General features: G+C 41.8%; 2 protein-coding genes across 4 annotated transcripts in view; one reads left to right on the top strand and one right to left on the bottom strand.

The window, feature by feature from the left end:
• The first annotated feature begins 3,276 nt into the window (after nucleotides 1-3,276).
• Nucleotides 3,277-11,056, top strand: WDR45 (WD repeat domain 45). 3 transcript variants are annotated; one of them, XM_072429315.1, is made up of 11 exons: nucleotides 3,277-3,352; nucleotides 3,430-3,494; nucleotides 5,154-5,228; nucleotides 5,303-5,407; nucleotides 5,497-5,593; nucleotides 6,311-6,405; nucleotides 6,500-6,579; nucleotides 7,143-7,351; nucleotides 8,029-8,130; nucleotides 9,038-9,183; nucleotides 10,521-11,056. In XM_072429315.1, exons 2-11 carry the CDS (start codon nucleotides 3,446-3,448, stop codon nucleotides 10,628-10,630), a joined length of 1,068 nt encoding a protein of 355 aa, XP_072285416.1. In that variant the 5' UTR covers nucleotides 3,277-3,352; nucleotides 3,430-3,445; the 3' UTR covers nucleotides 10,631-11,056. The 3 variants fall into 3 exon arrangements, with proteins under 3 accessions (XP_072285416.1, XP_072285417.1, XP_072285418.1); XM_072429316.1 differs by having other exon boundaries at nucleotides 3,321-3,339; XM_072429317.1 differs by lacking the exon at nucleotides 3,277-3,352 and having other exon boundaries at nucleotides 3,464-3,602.
• Nucleotides 11,057-14,184: 3,128 nt separating this feature from the next.
• Nucleotides 14,185-15,731, bottom strand: part of LAGE3 (L antigen family member 3) — a 2,275-nt gene continuing 728 nt past the window's right edge. The window contains exons 2-3 of the mRNA XM_072429318.1: nucleotides 15,319-15,447; nucleotides 14,185-14,492 (exon numbers count right to left, since the gene is read on the bottom strand). Coding sequence (XP_072285419.1) covers nucleotides 14,375-14,492; nucleotides 15,319-15,447 — 247 coding nt within the window. The 3' untranslated portion in view covers nucleotides 14,185-14,374. The remainder of the gene's footprint in view (nucleotides 14,493-15,318; nucleotides 15,448-15,731) is intronic.

Raw genomic sequence — 15,731 nt, 5'->3', positions numbered from 1 at the left:
AATTCAGCTTTTGCATTTTTTAAATAATGATATGATTTTTAATTATGGCAGTGGTCCTCAACCCCCAAACCACAGACTGGTGCTAGTCCATGGCTGATGAGTTGGGGGCTGCAAATCACATGCAAAAGCGCTGGAGTCCTATGAGAAAACTGGGCTTCAGCATGAGCTCCCCGAAAGCGGGCGTGTTGTAAAGACCTCACCAATCAGCTGTGCTGTGCCCCGCCCACCTTGTACTGTGAGATAATCCCACCCCTCGTACAGCAGCAGCATGAGAGCTCTATCTGTGTCCATGCTGCTGTCATTACCACCAATGTATAACCCTTCATATCTCCCACACTGATTGTTGTACAAATGTGACATTTTCAGGGTACACAGGGGACCCCAAAAGCTGATAATAAACTTAATTTCAATCCCACTAAATTTAATTTCAATCCCCTAAAAATAACACATTGCCAGATACTGGGTCCCAAACATAAAATCCCAATAAAAATCTTTTCTGATTAAAGTGGACCTAAAAAATTACACCTTTATTTGTACAGACCCCCCAAAAAAAAGAAAGTTCCAGTCTCACTGCGCATGTGTGAAATCGCCATCTTTCTCTTTTCAATGACGGCAAAGTCCTTCCTGTCTGTTCTCGGAGCTCCCAACTTCCCGGGATTGGTGACGTGCAAATCCCAGGAGGCTCTGGGCTCCCATTCAGTTTTTAGTCCCGCTGTGGAAATGACAAAAGGGTAGGGGTTTGCCTCTCTTTTTTTTAAATAAAGGCATTAAATGAAAAAAAAAAAAAAAAACAAAGGGTTATCTACCCTTCTATATAAAGAAAAATTGTGGTGACAGGTTCACTTTAAGTGGGGCTATTTGAAAGCCAGGGTCCCCAAATTGTGTTTGCATTTTAGGAAATCCTGGGAGCCACTTCTATGGGAATGAGCATAAGGGTACTGCCTATTACCTTTGTGCTGTGGTGGGTGCCTCAAAAACAAATTTGCCCGCTCACAAAAATTTAAGGCTGTGTTCAGGTTTCCGGTGAGGTTCTGGTGCGGCGTACCCCTTCCTCATGCCATGGAACCCTGGCTCAGGGGGAACGCTCAGTACTACAACTACACCTAAAATTTTATTGCTGTAGCATCATCACATCACAGCGATAGCACCGGCGGACGTCCTTACACTGCTCTAAAGCTAGTAAGAGTGTGACAGCATGAGCGCAACTAGCGGGAGCACGGGCGGCTCTCCCCACACCGCTTACACAGAAGCTGCTGAGAATGGCGGAGCAATGTATGTAAGGCTTACACTTCTCTGCCATTCCCAGCACCTCTGCCACCTGACAGCACGCCGGCTCTCTTACATTACTCTGCTATTTTCAGCTAGTGTGCTGACATCAGAGGGATCTGCTGGGAATAGTAGAGTAGTTTAAGCTATACATGTTCCGGCCGAAGCAAAATGTTATTCTATGTTATCGGGTCCTACTTTCAGAAAGGTTGGGGAACACTGATTATGGTATTTTCATGGTCAGCATTCACTATTTTAATTTTTTATTCTATTTTATTTAGGGTACTTTACTGTGCATTACCTGTGTCAATCTCTGAGAGATTTAATCACTAGGGGTCACGTAGTATTGCTCAGCAGTAGTGTGGGCCCTACGAAGGGCCAAGGCGCAGAGTCTAAATATCAGCCTGGACTTCTCCAGAGCCTCTAGTGGCGAGAATGTTGCACTACAGACCGATACCAGGTTGCCGTTCTTGGGCACACCAGTATGGGCAGAACAGGGCCAAGTACCGAATCAGCAGACAAAAGCATAGTCTATTATTACCGGGGTTGAGACAGGCAGTAAAGAGGTGAGGTCAGTAACAAAGTCAGAGGTCAAGGACCAAAGGGTGACAATGAGACACAGGTGACACAAGGTCACGGGACATTGAAGGGTGACAGGGGTCACAGGTAGCACTGGAACAAAGGAATTATGACCGATTAGAAAGCCTCTATTTTACCACAACTTTTTGATCTGACCCAAGCAGGATTTTTCATTGGATGTTCCACTACCTAAATGTATTTTGGCATACACACACACACAAGTGAAATCACTAAATGTTCCTTGATACATGTTTTATAATATCTTTAGGAACAATCCTTTTTTCAAATATTTGATTTCTATAAAGCCAAACTAGAATGAAATTTGAATCAGACCACTAATGCTTGGTGACGTATTTTTGACATTTATACTATTGTGTGATTACATATTATAAAGTGCTAATTACTATATATACAGCTTGATCTAAATAAGGTTGCAGTGTTGCAAACAAAAAAAAGTATAAAAACAGTGCAACAAATGTAACAATAAATGAATACATTTTGCGAATCAGTATATTGTAACATAAAAAAGTAGCACTTACCCAAAAGAAGATGGAGTAATAAAGATTCTAATTGACCTGTAATGGACTGTAGATACGCACAGAACAGAGAGCAGGTGTGCGGTAATTAATTGCTATGATCTCACCATTGAGCTTAACAGACCCTCCTTAATCGTGCAGCTGAAATCTAATCGCCTTAATTGGCAGATTCGCGCTCCATATTGCTCATTATTATCAAGGCAGGAATCTGGCTGGCAAGTGAAGGGGAGTGAACGAGCACTTGGCTCCGGCCCGCGGAAATACGCCTCGTATATCCGTGCGAATATTCACGCAGCGAGCTTGCACACACTTGCTTGATAAATCAAGGCCTCTGTCCCTATTGAAAGAGAGGGGCTTTACCCCTAATTTTATTTTAGGTCTGCTTCAACACCCCCCTACACACACCACCATTGGAATAAAAACATGGAAAAATGTGGGTAAGGGTGACCCCACAATTTTTCCTGGGTACAACACGTGCCCCAAATCTTGCAAGATGTCGCTGAGCCGTGCTGCTCCATTATTTTGGGTATTCTGCATTCCCATGATCAAAATAGCCCCCTGTCCAAGCTCTGGGCAACAAAGAAAGTATATTTTATAGAAGCTGTGTTTTTACCCTATGTATTGCAGGGTTTTTACACTGGAAAGGGAAAGATTTCAGGGACCATCTGCATTTATATAAATACTGAAACCATTGGCTATAGGCATAAAGGCTAGTGACTATCATTTCCAAGAATAATGTCAAGAACCTCACATGGTTTGATTTAATGAATATTTGTGTAACACAGGCCTATATACAAAAAAATTCTAAATGCATGATTATAAATAACAAAATGGCGGATCGCGACGGACATTGCCCTTAACAAATATGGCGGCGGAGGAAGTTCGCCACTGACAGCAATTTCCGGTCTCGTGACTCGGCATGTAAACAAAGAAGAAGAATATAAACAGGAGGCTATCGGTGAGCGGCTCCGGTAAGGTTCGCTCTGTTTGGGTTGTCTGCCGGTCTAAAAATCACCATCATTATGTCATTTTTGTCTTATTTTTTCAGCTGGGACGATCCAGTCATGGCACAGCAACGCGGGGTGAACGGGCTCCGGTTTAACCAGGACCAGAGTAAGTGGTGGGACCCTGAGCTTGGGACTGTGCGGTCCTGGTCCTGCTCACTGAGGAACTACAAATCCCAGCATCGTCAAATGTGCTAACTGGCACTGATTCCTAAAAGTAGGGATTTATTGTCTGGAATATAAATTGTACCCCTTGACCCTGATAGGGGCCATTGCTGGGAATACAATGACTGTCTATGGCCACATTATTAAGTGACTGAATCCTATAAATTGCGGCCCACCCAGGACTGGTGGGGGAAATCTGCATTTTACTCATATGTAATTTACAAAGACTCAAAGGTGCAAGGTGCCCCCACCCCTTTGTATTGGTGACCATTGTAGTGCCCCCGTAGATTAGCGGTCAACATAGAGCCCTCTTACACTGGTGGGCAGAATAGTTTTCCTTACATTGTTGATGAAAAATAAACCGTTCTGATTTTTGGTCCATTTAGAACCCTCCTTATATTAGTGGTCAGTGGTGTCTCCCTATACATAGATGGTCAGTATAGATCCCTCTTATGTTCGTGGCCAGTGCTTTTTTCAATACAGAAAGTTTTTAAAGCTTGCTGGTAAGAAGCTGTAGGCGGGTGCCAGCCCCTGTATTGTGACCCAACTCTTCAGTAACCACCCAAATACACCCAGGTGGTCACTGAAAAGTGCGGAGTGGTGCACCCTAAAAAGGGCTGGGGAGAATACTGCAGTGCAAACCCTTTTATATTGGTGGTCAGAGGTTTTCCTCCCACACATTGGTCAGAGTAGTTTTACAATGTTTATCAGTATAGATCCCTCTTACATTGGTGGGCAATATTTGTAGTGCCCCCTTCATTGGTGGTCAGTATAGTTCCCTTATATATTGGTGGTCATTGTAGGGCCCTGGTATATTGATGGTCAGTATAGTTACCCTACACACATTAGTGGTCAGAGTAGATCCCTCTTACCTTGGGGGTCGGGGTAGATGCCTCTTAGCCTGGGGGGTCGGGGTATTGCCCTGTAACACTGGTGTTTAGTTTGCCTCCCATATCAGTAATCTAGTTGTCAGTGGTCCCCCCCTACACACACATTGTAGGTCAGGGTAGTGACCTTTTCATATTGATGGTCCTTGTGATGCCCCCTTATATTAGTGCTCAGTACACAGCCCCCTTACATTGGTGGTCAGTATACAGCTCCCTATATTAGTGCTTAGTGTGGAGCCCCCTATGGTGATAATCAATGTAATGCCCTCTTACATTTTTGGCCACTGTTGGTCCTCTTAGTTTGGTAGTCAATGCAGGCTTTTTAATATTTGTAGTCAGTGTAGTGCCCCTGTATATTGATGGTCCTTGTAATGCCCTCCTGCAGTGGTGGTGACATGAGATATACCCACCTACATTGCATTGGTAAATTCCATGTCAATCAGTCCACTTTGTCATTAGGTAGGTTTGGCCAAGATGTGTAACGGATATAATTCAATGCCTGATCCACAAATAAAAGGCTAGATGGGGCAAGCATTTCATAAACTCTTTATAATAAAATTAAAAAATAGGTAATATTTAGAAAATTGGCCCACCAGGTAACTCATTACTGCTGCCAAAGCTACGGACAGCCATTACTGGCAGAGATATTGACATATGTATAGCACTACTCAAACAATTGTGTTGTAACTAAGTTTAGATGATTGTTTGTGATTTAGGCTGCTTCTGCTGTGCGATGGAGACCGGTGTAAGAATCTTCAACATCGAGCCACTGATGGAGAAAGGACACCTTGGTAAGAATTACGATTTCAGATTTGTGGCCCCAAACATTTTATTCAATCCTTGACAATTGTGCTCTTTCCTTTAGACCAGGAGCAGGTGGGGAGCGTTGGTCAGGTGGAGATGTTACACCGGTGTAATCTGCTGGCTCTGGTGGGGGGTGGCAGCAATCCCAAATTCTCTGATATATCAGGTATAGTGATTTTCTGCTTGTTTTTTTTTTTTTTTACACATATTTTGTTTTCATGAAATGATTGGGATTTATATTCTTTTATATTTTAGTTCTCATCTGGGATGATTCAAGAGACGGAAAAGATAGGCTGGTTCTGGAATTTACATTCACCAAACCAGTGCTGAGTGTACGCCTGAGATCTGACAAGTGAGTCCCAAAATCCTCCTTTCACACTGCCAAATAAGAATCAGAGGGTGGTGTTTAGAATGTGACCCTGTTTATAAAAACCTTCCTATTTTCCTGTTCTGTGTGACATTTGGACTCTACATTCTGAACTTTTTCAGATATATAAAACGTCTTCTCTGAAAAATATTTAGGCAGCCATTGCTGATATTTACTTGTTTGTTGGCCGTCAGCCTGGAGTTTTGGTTGGTTTTGTCAACGACTTGCAATAAGTGTGCAGATCAGGAGTTCTGACTTTGCTGGTCACATACTTGAGCTAAGTCCTGAAAGTTTTAAAGCCACAGATATGGCTACAAGGCAACTATCATTTTTCAGAAGGTGACCAGCAATGGCTGTCTACACATTACTCTCAGTACATGTGCCTTATTGCCATAAATGTCTAGAGGGAGGGTGCTTGGAGGAGGAAATCATAGGAATTGCTTGGGCCAGGACTTGCATACAACTGTTCACAGGACAGGAGAAATTGAAAGGGGGAGGGGCCCAAATGCCAGACACATGTTGACCTTCCTGAGCAAAACCATTTTTAAGCAGAAAGATGTTGCCCATCAAAATGAGGGCATCTAGTGGCTTGGAAAACCTATGGCTTTGAACATGCATTTTTCAGCAGTGGGCTATTCATGACTGTTTTTGTCTTATGGAATTCTGCTCTACATCTCTAAATAAATGTGTATTTTATTGCAGGATTGTGATCATACTGAAGAACCGGATTTATGTCTATTCATTCCCAGACAATCCAACAAAACTGTTTGAATTTGATACCAGGGACAACCCTAAAGGTAACAAGCTGAGTACTGATTGTACAAAGCACATCTTATATGACAATCTCACTCTGTTCATTAAACTGATTTGGTAGTTTTGTGAATTTCCCAGGTCTTTGTGACCTCTGCCCCAGCATGGAGAAGCAGTTGCTGGTCTTTCCTGGTCACAAGTGTGGCAGCTTGCAGCTAGTGGTAAGTGATACATCTCGGTCTCCAAATTTCTGATATTGTAAAGTGCAACCTCAGAGCTGAGCCCAGTAGTCCTCTGTTCATTAGGTATGGATGTAGCACATATTTAGGCAAGGAATGTCTTGTTAGTATATTTCATTAAAAAATTCTTACCATTGTGACTCTCAATGGTTAGATTCATCAACACCTATTATAAACAGATCAGCTAAAACTTTAAAACCACTGACAGGTTTTTAAGTATTCACTTGAATACAATTGGTTGTCAGGTTACAATAACCCCTGTCAAGGGTTGGCATGCAAGTACACAAAGGGTTGGCATGCAAGTAAACAATAGGTCATAGACACATGGGGGAATGGGTGGGGGTGCTACTGTAGCACAAATTGCTGAAAAACATAATGCTAGTCATAGGAGTAGTCAGAACACAAAGTGCTTTGCAGGTTGCTGCATATGGAACTGTATACCCACAGTGTGCCCAAGCCAAGCCCTGGTCACCACTGTATTAATGTATTGGTCTGCTCACATCCACGTATTAGCAATCAGACTTTTTTTTATTCTTTTCATTTAGGATCTTTGCAATGCCAAACCTAGCAGTTCATCAGCTCCGTTTACGATAAATGCTCATCAGAGTGAACTGGGCTGCCTGGTCGTCAACCAGCAAGGCACTCTTGTGGCCTCGGCTTCACGAAAAGGCACTTTAATACGGCTGTTTGACACTCAGACACGGGAGCAGCTGGTAGAATTAAGACGTGGCACAGACCCTGCCACATTATACTGGTAAGTGTTGTATATATCAAAAAGGAAATTTTAGAGCACTCTTTTATTAGTATTTTATACACCGGAAAAAGCCATGTGTCCCTCTACTGCTGCGGTTTCTAAATGTGGTGGGCTGGTAATCAAGCATCTATGCATGGCCGGACCCTTGTGCTGGCATCATCTGCAGGCTCTCTTCTGTGTACTGAGTACCCCAGCACTGTTCATTCAATAGAAAGTGTACACATCATGCAGAGAGTGAACTGAAATTTGACCATACCTGCTATGCATGGAAGAGGAGGGAAGACTTGGGACCTGAATGCCACATGACTGCAGATGTTGAAAAGTAAAAGGAATGTTTCGGTAGGGCCCCTTTCCTTCCTTACCATTTTCTAGAGTTTGTTGGGTTGATCCCAGCAGCCATTTTTTTCTTTACCCATGAACGCATGCTTCTTTTTTTCGGGGGTCACCCAGGGGATTAGGCAGGGTTGTAATATGGTGTGAGGCTATGTAATTGCAATCCAGAATCCTTAGGTAAATTTACCTATAATCCACTAATGGTGAAAAAAATAAAGGAATCTGAATGGTTGAGTGTGAAGATAGCTCTTGCAGTGCTAATTTTCGATTGATGTCTGTGACTGCTAATACATTGGTTTATAGTTGCATTCTTGTAGTAAACAATTAACAGTTTTTTTTTTCAGTATAAATTTCAGTCATGACAGCTCCTTCCTGTGCAGTTCCAGTGATAAGGGCACGGTGCATATCTTCGCTCTGAAGGACACAAAGCTTAACCGCCGGTCTGCGTATGTATCATATATCACAAGGAATCTCCCAGCATTGCCTTACTTTTTGACTTTGGGATGTCATGTGACCAAATGCAAAGAGCTTCAATGAAGGATGTAAATCTGTACCTATTGTTAAAGGGCCAATTTTGGTAGTTATCCATTTTCTCCCCACCACTTCCAGGGTAAATATTCCCAGTCTAAATTTTAGGGGGTCGAGCTTAATCCCAAAGTATTCAGCAGCCCCACCTGATAAACGCGTTACATATTGAATCCATCAGTTTTCTTTCCCATTGGCATACCATAAAAATGTGTCTACTTTTTATTCCAAAGATACAGAAGACTAGAATAGGTAGTTACCCCACAGTGATATAATGATGGTGGCATAAGCTTGCACTGTTGGTATTGGCTTTGTATGCTCTATGTCAAATCTATGTACCACACCCCCAATGCAAACCATACCTCAGGGGACTGATAGCCATTGCCTGGGTTGTACTTCTGGGATTTCTGCAGGGATCTGAGTGGCCGGTAGATATCGGTAGTCTTCTGATTTGACACTTGAGTACATTAAAGCATATCTAAACTGCATTCTAGATTTAGAGATGTAGTAGTAGACATGACAATACAAGTAGACATGACTCCTGTCCTGAATAAAGTTTTGGATACAAATGAATGGTCCACTTCAGCCTCCACCCCGATCCCTTCATACAAAAAAAAAAAAAAGAAAAGCGGAACCACGGTCCAGCTTCTGGTGTTTTTCAGGACAACTGGAGTTGACTGTAGCACAAAATCTGCTCATTAGCCATCTGTCAGTCTTGTGGATCACCTGACTGTACATGTAAAACACAAACTGGAACCTACAATTGCACAATACGCACTTCTTGATATATTGGTTCTAATTAGATTTCTTTTTTTTTTTTTGTCTCAGCTTGGCCCGTGTTGGTAAAGTGGGTCCTATGATCGGCCAGTACGTCGATTCACAATGGAGTTTAGCCAGTTTCACGGTACCTGCGGAATCCGCCTGCATCTGTGCCTTCGGGAAGAACACCTCCAAAAATGTCAACTCTGTGATAGGTAAGGAGAGTTTATCTCCTCTTTAGTTTGACTGAATATGAAGGTTGGCAACAATTGGAAAAAAGATTAACTAGTCAGAAAACACTTAGCATGTCTGTTTCCCTGGAGCAGGGCTGAGCAGAACTTAGTGTGTACTGTTTTGACTATGGATTTTGTGAAGCACTGTGCAGTGTTCTACCCAGCCCCTTCTAGCCGGATGCACCACCTGGCACTTTTCTGCTATCACACGGCTGTTTTTGGGTGGTTGCTGATGAATTGGGTCACAACACAGCAGCAGTCACCCACCTACCATTTCTTCCCACCCATCTTAAAAAAATTCTGGGTTCAACACTGGCTGCGTAATGTGTCAGCGCTATAAAAATAGAAGTTAATAATAATTTTAGTTACCTGCTCTATTTCCAGTGATGTTGCCTATAATAATGATAGGCCATTAGTAACCCCTTCTAACTAGATGGGAAAAGTTTACCCTGCAAGTTTACTTTTGCTGCCTATGTCCAGTTGGGGAGGTTTTTCCTTACTTCCTGACCTGCGGACACAATATGATCCCTCATAGCCATTTGTCCATGGAGCACAAGCCTATATTAGAAGATTACCATTTATGCCTGGTGACAATGGTTGGATCAGTGTTTCTTAACCAGGGTTCCTCTATCAATGAGAAAGTTGTGCTTCTCCAGTCAATTTAAGTGACTCCAATGATCTTTTTTGTAGGGGTGACATTCTTTCCAATGGTCTGCAGTGTAAGAGGAATTCTTCCCACTGACCAAAATAATGTACTGTGATCTGTGGATATAGTAATTAGAAGGGGTTGCCTGTAGACTTAAAGGTTATTTCAAGGGTTCCCCAATGTTAAAGTCTGCAGCATGTATTAATGGTTCCCCAGAGAGCTTTACGCACACCCTACTACATAGTGTGGCTCCAGGAAAAGGGAAAGTGAAGTTATGGCTGCAATGTAGCTTTAGAACCAGCATTGGGCCTAAATAAATGTACAGAAAGGGGCATATTTTTGATAGGATGGAGTTATCTATAAAGTTGAGAGTTATAGCTGAACCTATATTTGTGCCATCATCAAAACTCATGCTCTCTGCTGATGTCTGTCTGATACCTCTGTAGAAGGACCACTGCTTCCATAGAGAGAACAATAAGAAGTGTTTTTCTCTGCAGCATAGTGACAGGGCACAGATATTTCTGTTATTGCTTCTCCTAATTTCATTAAATAAGACTTTGCACCGATTTTTATGTACTTGAAACTTATAAGATTTAGGCTAAACCTTCAGTCGAACTTTGAATGCCAATTGTACATGTCTGTGCCAGAGATTTAATCATTGTCTCTTTCACAGCCGTCTGTGTGGATGGGACATTTCACAAGTACGTTTTCACCCCAGAAGGGAACTGTAACCGCGAGGCCTTTGACGTGTATTTGGATATCTGTGATGATGAAATTTTTTAATCCAGCAATGACAACAGGAGGCCGAGAGACAAATCCACCATGGGAGTGCTCTATATAGACATTGGACATGAATGCTGTTTTATGAAGTATTATTGTAAATAGACTGTATCTGACTATATGTATATTTCTGAATTTGAATGACAAATTAGGAAAAATTGACAATGGATAGAATATTATGCCATATTGCAATGTATTTAAGGTTAAAAAAAAAATTATTCCCTTACTCGATCAAGAAGGGCCAACTGTGCCCAATTGAAACATCGCTACAGGAATGGTATTGCTTGCCAAAGTTACTGTGCCGCTGCAATGCCTGCTCTCCTTAATTCCCTTTGCATTGACTGTGTTAGGTGTGAAGTTTGAGTCTTCCAAACTTTCCTTGGATGATCATTCATGAATGAATCATTAAATTGGCCTTTCAACCTTCAATTCAGTGTTGTATAGGCTCTTTTATTTCTGATTTTACTGCACACTGTGACTTTTACACAATGTACATTAGAAGCTGCCCAGGATTTATGTTGGGAGTTACCTAGAGCAGTCTCCATACAAAATCACCTACTGAGGACTGCCCACTTGGAGCACCACCGACAATTACCCCTAAGCCATCCCGCTGCTTGCATGAGAGCTGGGGGCTCTTGAAAGAAGTACTGAAGCAGAGTGATGTTTCCAGAGTGAAGCCCCTTGCAAGCCTGTTCCACTATTCATGATATACCTGCTTTCCAGAGACTCCAGGATCTGTCACTGCACCGGAACCAGTGGCAACATACCTGCCCTTATCTACCTCCTGCATGGGCAGCAATGGTTGGCTCAGTGGCTAGCACTTTGACCTTGGCAGCATTGGGTCCCAGACTTGAATCCTAGCCAGGACACCATCTGCATGGAGGTTGCAGGTTCTTCCAGAATTTGTGTGGGTTTTCTCCTACATTTCAAAAACATGCAGTTAGGTTAATTGGCTGACCCTCAAAACTGACCTGCAATTGTGTTAATGACATTAGATTGTGAGCTCCCTTTAAGGGAGTCACATGAGTATATACTTTGTAATTATCAAGATCCTGTGGGAGTTTAATCTTGTGGGATGTTTTCAACTGCCATGGGATCTTGATAATTCCTCTAGCACCGTCTGACAGCAATCAGCAGACTGAACTATACACAAATGAGAAATCAAGGATGGATAAGGGTAAGCTTGGACGCAGCATTTGTTTTTTTTTTTTCGGATTTGCTGCGCTGCTGGCTCTCCTCTACAATCTCCAAAAGTACCAACCAATATGCTTTGCAATTCTTTAGTTTTTGAAACTTAAATGGCAGGAGTCTTTTTCAAACAAACTTTGTAGAGAGATTTTTTTCATGTATTTCTGATTTAGAATCTTTTATACATTTGGATTGCTATAAACTAAAGCTCAACTCCTATTCCTAGGTTACACTTTCATAACCATTCCTGAATGATACTCAGAACACTTCACCTTTGGAGCCCTTGACCTCCTTGTTTGAGAGACCCCAATCAATAGAAATGTATTGTAAGTCTCTTTAACCTATCTCCCTATGGAGATCCTAGATAGTTGTACTATGAATGTATATAGCCATGAACATTTCTTTTGATCTTTATAGGATATCCCTCAAAAGAAGCGAGTGTCATATTATTATTTATTGTTAAATATATCGCTAATGATCAAACTCCCAGGCTTATCACCATCAATTTTGAATAATCCTTTATAAAAAAAACATTTGCTGGTGTCATTTTTCACTTGGGGATACTCCGACTTGCTGGGAGACTTCAAAGGAGAGTAAAATTTGTGGATGTGAGTTTGCTTCCTTTCATTCAGACATCAATGAACATTCACTCACTGTACATTAGTTTGTAAAACTAAATCCACCTTTTCCCCATTGAGGGTGCTATTCTGAGCTCAACAATATTTTCCTGGTTTTAAGAAGGTTCATGTTGCTGAAAACTCCATGTATGCACTACATCTACCAGTTGCTGAATTGTAAAGCACAATGTAAGTGCAAGCTTACAGTACTTAATACACTAAAAGTTTGTTATTTGATTTGGAAACTATTTTCTTTCTGGTGCATGTTAAGTATATTCAGGAGATACTAATATATCTTTGCTAAAAAAAATCTTACTTTATTCACCTATGAATAATATAGTGCTACATATTCACTGCTTTCTGCAGTTTGTTTTTTTGCTTAACTGATATATTTACATGCATTTTCTGTATATACTTTTACAGTGGTCTATTGCTTTTCTCTGTATCCCCTGAGAAAGCCCATGAGGGCGAAAAACGTTGGGACAGGAGACTTTGCACTGTAACAAACAACTATTATATGAACCATCTGCTTTTAAGGTGTATCTGTATATGCATATATGCTCAGACACAACTGAACTTTTTAATGTTTGCAATAGTTGATTTTAGAATACTATAATAAAGTTTGCATTTTTACAAAACTATTCTCTTTAATGCCACTTCAAAAGCCTTCTATTCCTTCCCATTCTCTCCTCCTTGTCAGCATCCTCCAAATCTAGGCAGGGCACTCTGCACATTTCTTGAGCCCCCTTGTACCCCTTCCTCCTCTCTCTCTCTCTGCATTCATTTATGAACTTTGTAAAGCGCTGCATAATATGTGGGCCCTATATAAATACAAGTTAATATTCATTTCTAGTACCTGCCCTGATCTACCTCCTGCACGGTTCTGTTTTCAGTGATGTTGCATATAATAATGATGGGCCAATATTAACCCTTCCCAACCAGTAATGTTTGAGAAAATGTTACCTAGCAAATTAAATTTTTGCTGCTTATGTCCAGTTGGGGAGGTTTTTTTTCACTTCCTGTCCTGTAGACACAATAAGATCCTCTCGTAGCCATTTGTCCATAAAACACATGCCCCTATTACAAGATTACACTTCATGGATGTTGATAATGGCTGGATCAGTGATTCTCAACCAGGGTTCTTCCAGAGGTTGATGGGAGTTCTTTAGGCATATTGTCACGTGATTTTAACTGACACCAATGATCTTTTTGACTATCTGTAAGGATGTCATTCTTCCCACTAGCCATTAAGTAAGAGACATTCATCTTAGAGACCAGCAAACTAATGTAAAATTATAGAAGGGGTTCAACAAGACCTGAAAGTTATTTCAAGGGTTCCCCCCATTTTAAAAATGTTGGGAAACTCAAGCCCAGCCACTCTTAGCCGGGCACACCACCAGCTGTTTTTGGGTGGTTACTGAAAAGTTGGATCACAATACAGGGGCTGCCACCTGCCAAAATTTCTTTCCACCGAGTAAAAAAAAAAATGTGTTAAACATTGCACTCAATTTACACAAATTTGCATTTCTGGGACAGGATGTTGAAAAAAAAAATCTCTTCCCTTAACCCTTCCAAAAAAAAAAAAAAGGGTACCCTGATAACTTCACTTCCAGGGAGGGGCAGGACTGAGAGCCAATCAGGTGTGCTGAATGTAAATATACTGACATATGACATGCAGAAAGGGCAGCATTAAAAGAGAGTGACTATCAATCTCCTGCTGGTCACTAGCCAATAACCATTTTCTAAACAAGGTATAGTTTATGGATATATTTATATTATATAAAACTGTCCAATAGAAAATAAAATAGGGAGAACTATAAATTGCAGTCCATAAAAGTGTGTTCAGGTCAGTCCCACCTCCAATTGCAAGAAGCGCTTTATTGGAATCTCTCCTCACATAATCCAGCAGGAGTATAGCAGCAGTCTTTATATGAAGTGGCTGTCATGAATCTGATAGCGCGGGCCCAAATCTGTCCATCGTCCTAACCACAAGTGAGAGATGTTCCAGGAAGGAGCCGACAGATACGCGAAGGATCCGAGCTTCATCAGCTTGCCAGTGCCTGTGCAGAGAGGGGAAATGATGGGATCATGTGTACCAGAGAAAAAGAAATCACAGTATATGTAGGTGTAGGTGGCTGCAGGACAGTCAGTAATAGGACATTAAATATTATAATGCAATATACAAGTCCTTAGAAGTGCTGGCTGCATTAGTTTTCAACAGAGCAGCATGGGAGTGACAAAAGATGAAGCCATGCTGCAGCAAAGAAAGTAAGCAAAGTAAAAGACAAAGGACATATTAAGTTAAACTTAAATGGAATTCAACAAATAAGAGCAGATCTCTGGCAAGTATTAGGGTCCTTCCCACTCCTTATTAACCCATCCTACACCTTTTTTCCTATAAGTGAACATATACATCCCAAAATCCATCATCCCATCTTTGCCATTTTTACTTACATCGGACGGTAGATGTGTGCATGCTGGAGATCCCCTGTCACAGCTACAGTCTTCACTTCAAGAACCTGAAAGGACCCTGCAACTGTGCAGCCAATAGGAAGTCTCCACATAGGTAGTGACCTGAAGCACCCATCCTTCTTTTAAAAAAAGCTGGAAGACTGTAATTTGGAGTGTCATGTGACCAAGGCTTGGCATTCAGTTAGAGGACTTTAATACTTGCACGCAGATCGGCTTTAACACCATCAGACTTTTGTTTTTAATTAGAAAAAAACAAACGTTTGGAAACCCAATGCAACCAATCAGAAATTATCTTTCTAGGAAACCGCAGAACACATATGCCTATGTGCCGGACATGATAATAATGACCCACCACCACTCCCAAATATGGTAACAGGTGACTGGTGAGGGCACCGGCACATTCCCGCTACTTACACACTCAGAACATTGTCTTGAACACTCAGGGTCCTGCTCACTCCTCCTTTCCTCGGCTCGGCATCGGGGCTCAGGGAATTGTGGGCAATCTGAGCTTCTGTAGAGCAAGGGAATGGCACGTCCAGCTGGCTTCACTCTTTGTTATGGAAAATAAAGTTGACTTTTTCCCCGCACTGCATATTTATCAGGCCTTGACCTTGGGAATGATCATAGTGAGCCCTGCACATTATGGCAATCAAAGGGTTAGAAGTAACAGCCATCATGCTTTGGAGCACTGATCGGGGCAACAATATCAGGATTTTCCCTTTACTTCCCCAAGATACGCCCCTGTTGACCCCTCCAATACACCCCCCAGCTATACACCCCCCCTGCTCTTCCCTCCAATACACCCCACAGCTTTACATCCCCCCACT

Source organism: Pyxicephalus adspersus, chromosome Z, assembly GCF_032062135.1.
Source record: "Pyxicephalus adspersus chromosome Z, UCB_Pads_2.0, whole genome shotgun sequence".
Taxonomy (NCBI): Eukaryota; Metazoa; Chordata; class Amphibia; order Anura; family Pyxicephalidae; genus Pyxicephalus; species Pyxicephalus adspersus.
The sequence above is the reverse complement of the archived record's forward strand: the minus strand, read 5'-3'. Positions and strand labels throughout refer to the sequence as shown.

Coding starts and splice junctions, on each gene's coding strand:
- WDR45 (XM_072429315.1), top strand. CDS start 3,446: ATGGCACAGCAACGCGGGGTGAACGGGCTCCGGTTTAACCAGGACCAG. Junction 6,406..6,499: donor TACCAGGGACAACCCTAAAG/GTAACAAGCTGA, acceptor TGAATTTCCCAG/GTCTTTGTGACCTCTGCCCC. Junction 8,131..9,037: donor AAGCTTAACCGCCGGTCTGC/GTATGTATCATA, acceptor TTTTTGTCTCAG/CTTGGCCCGTGTTGGTAAAG.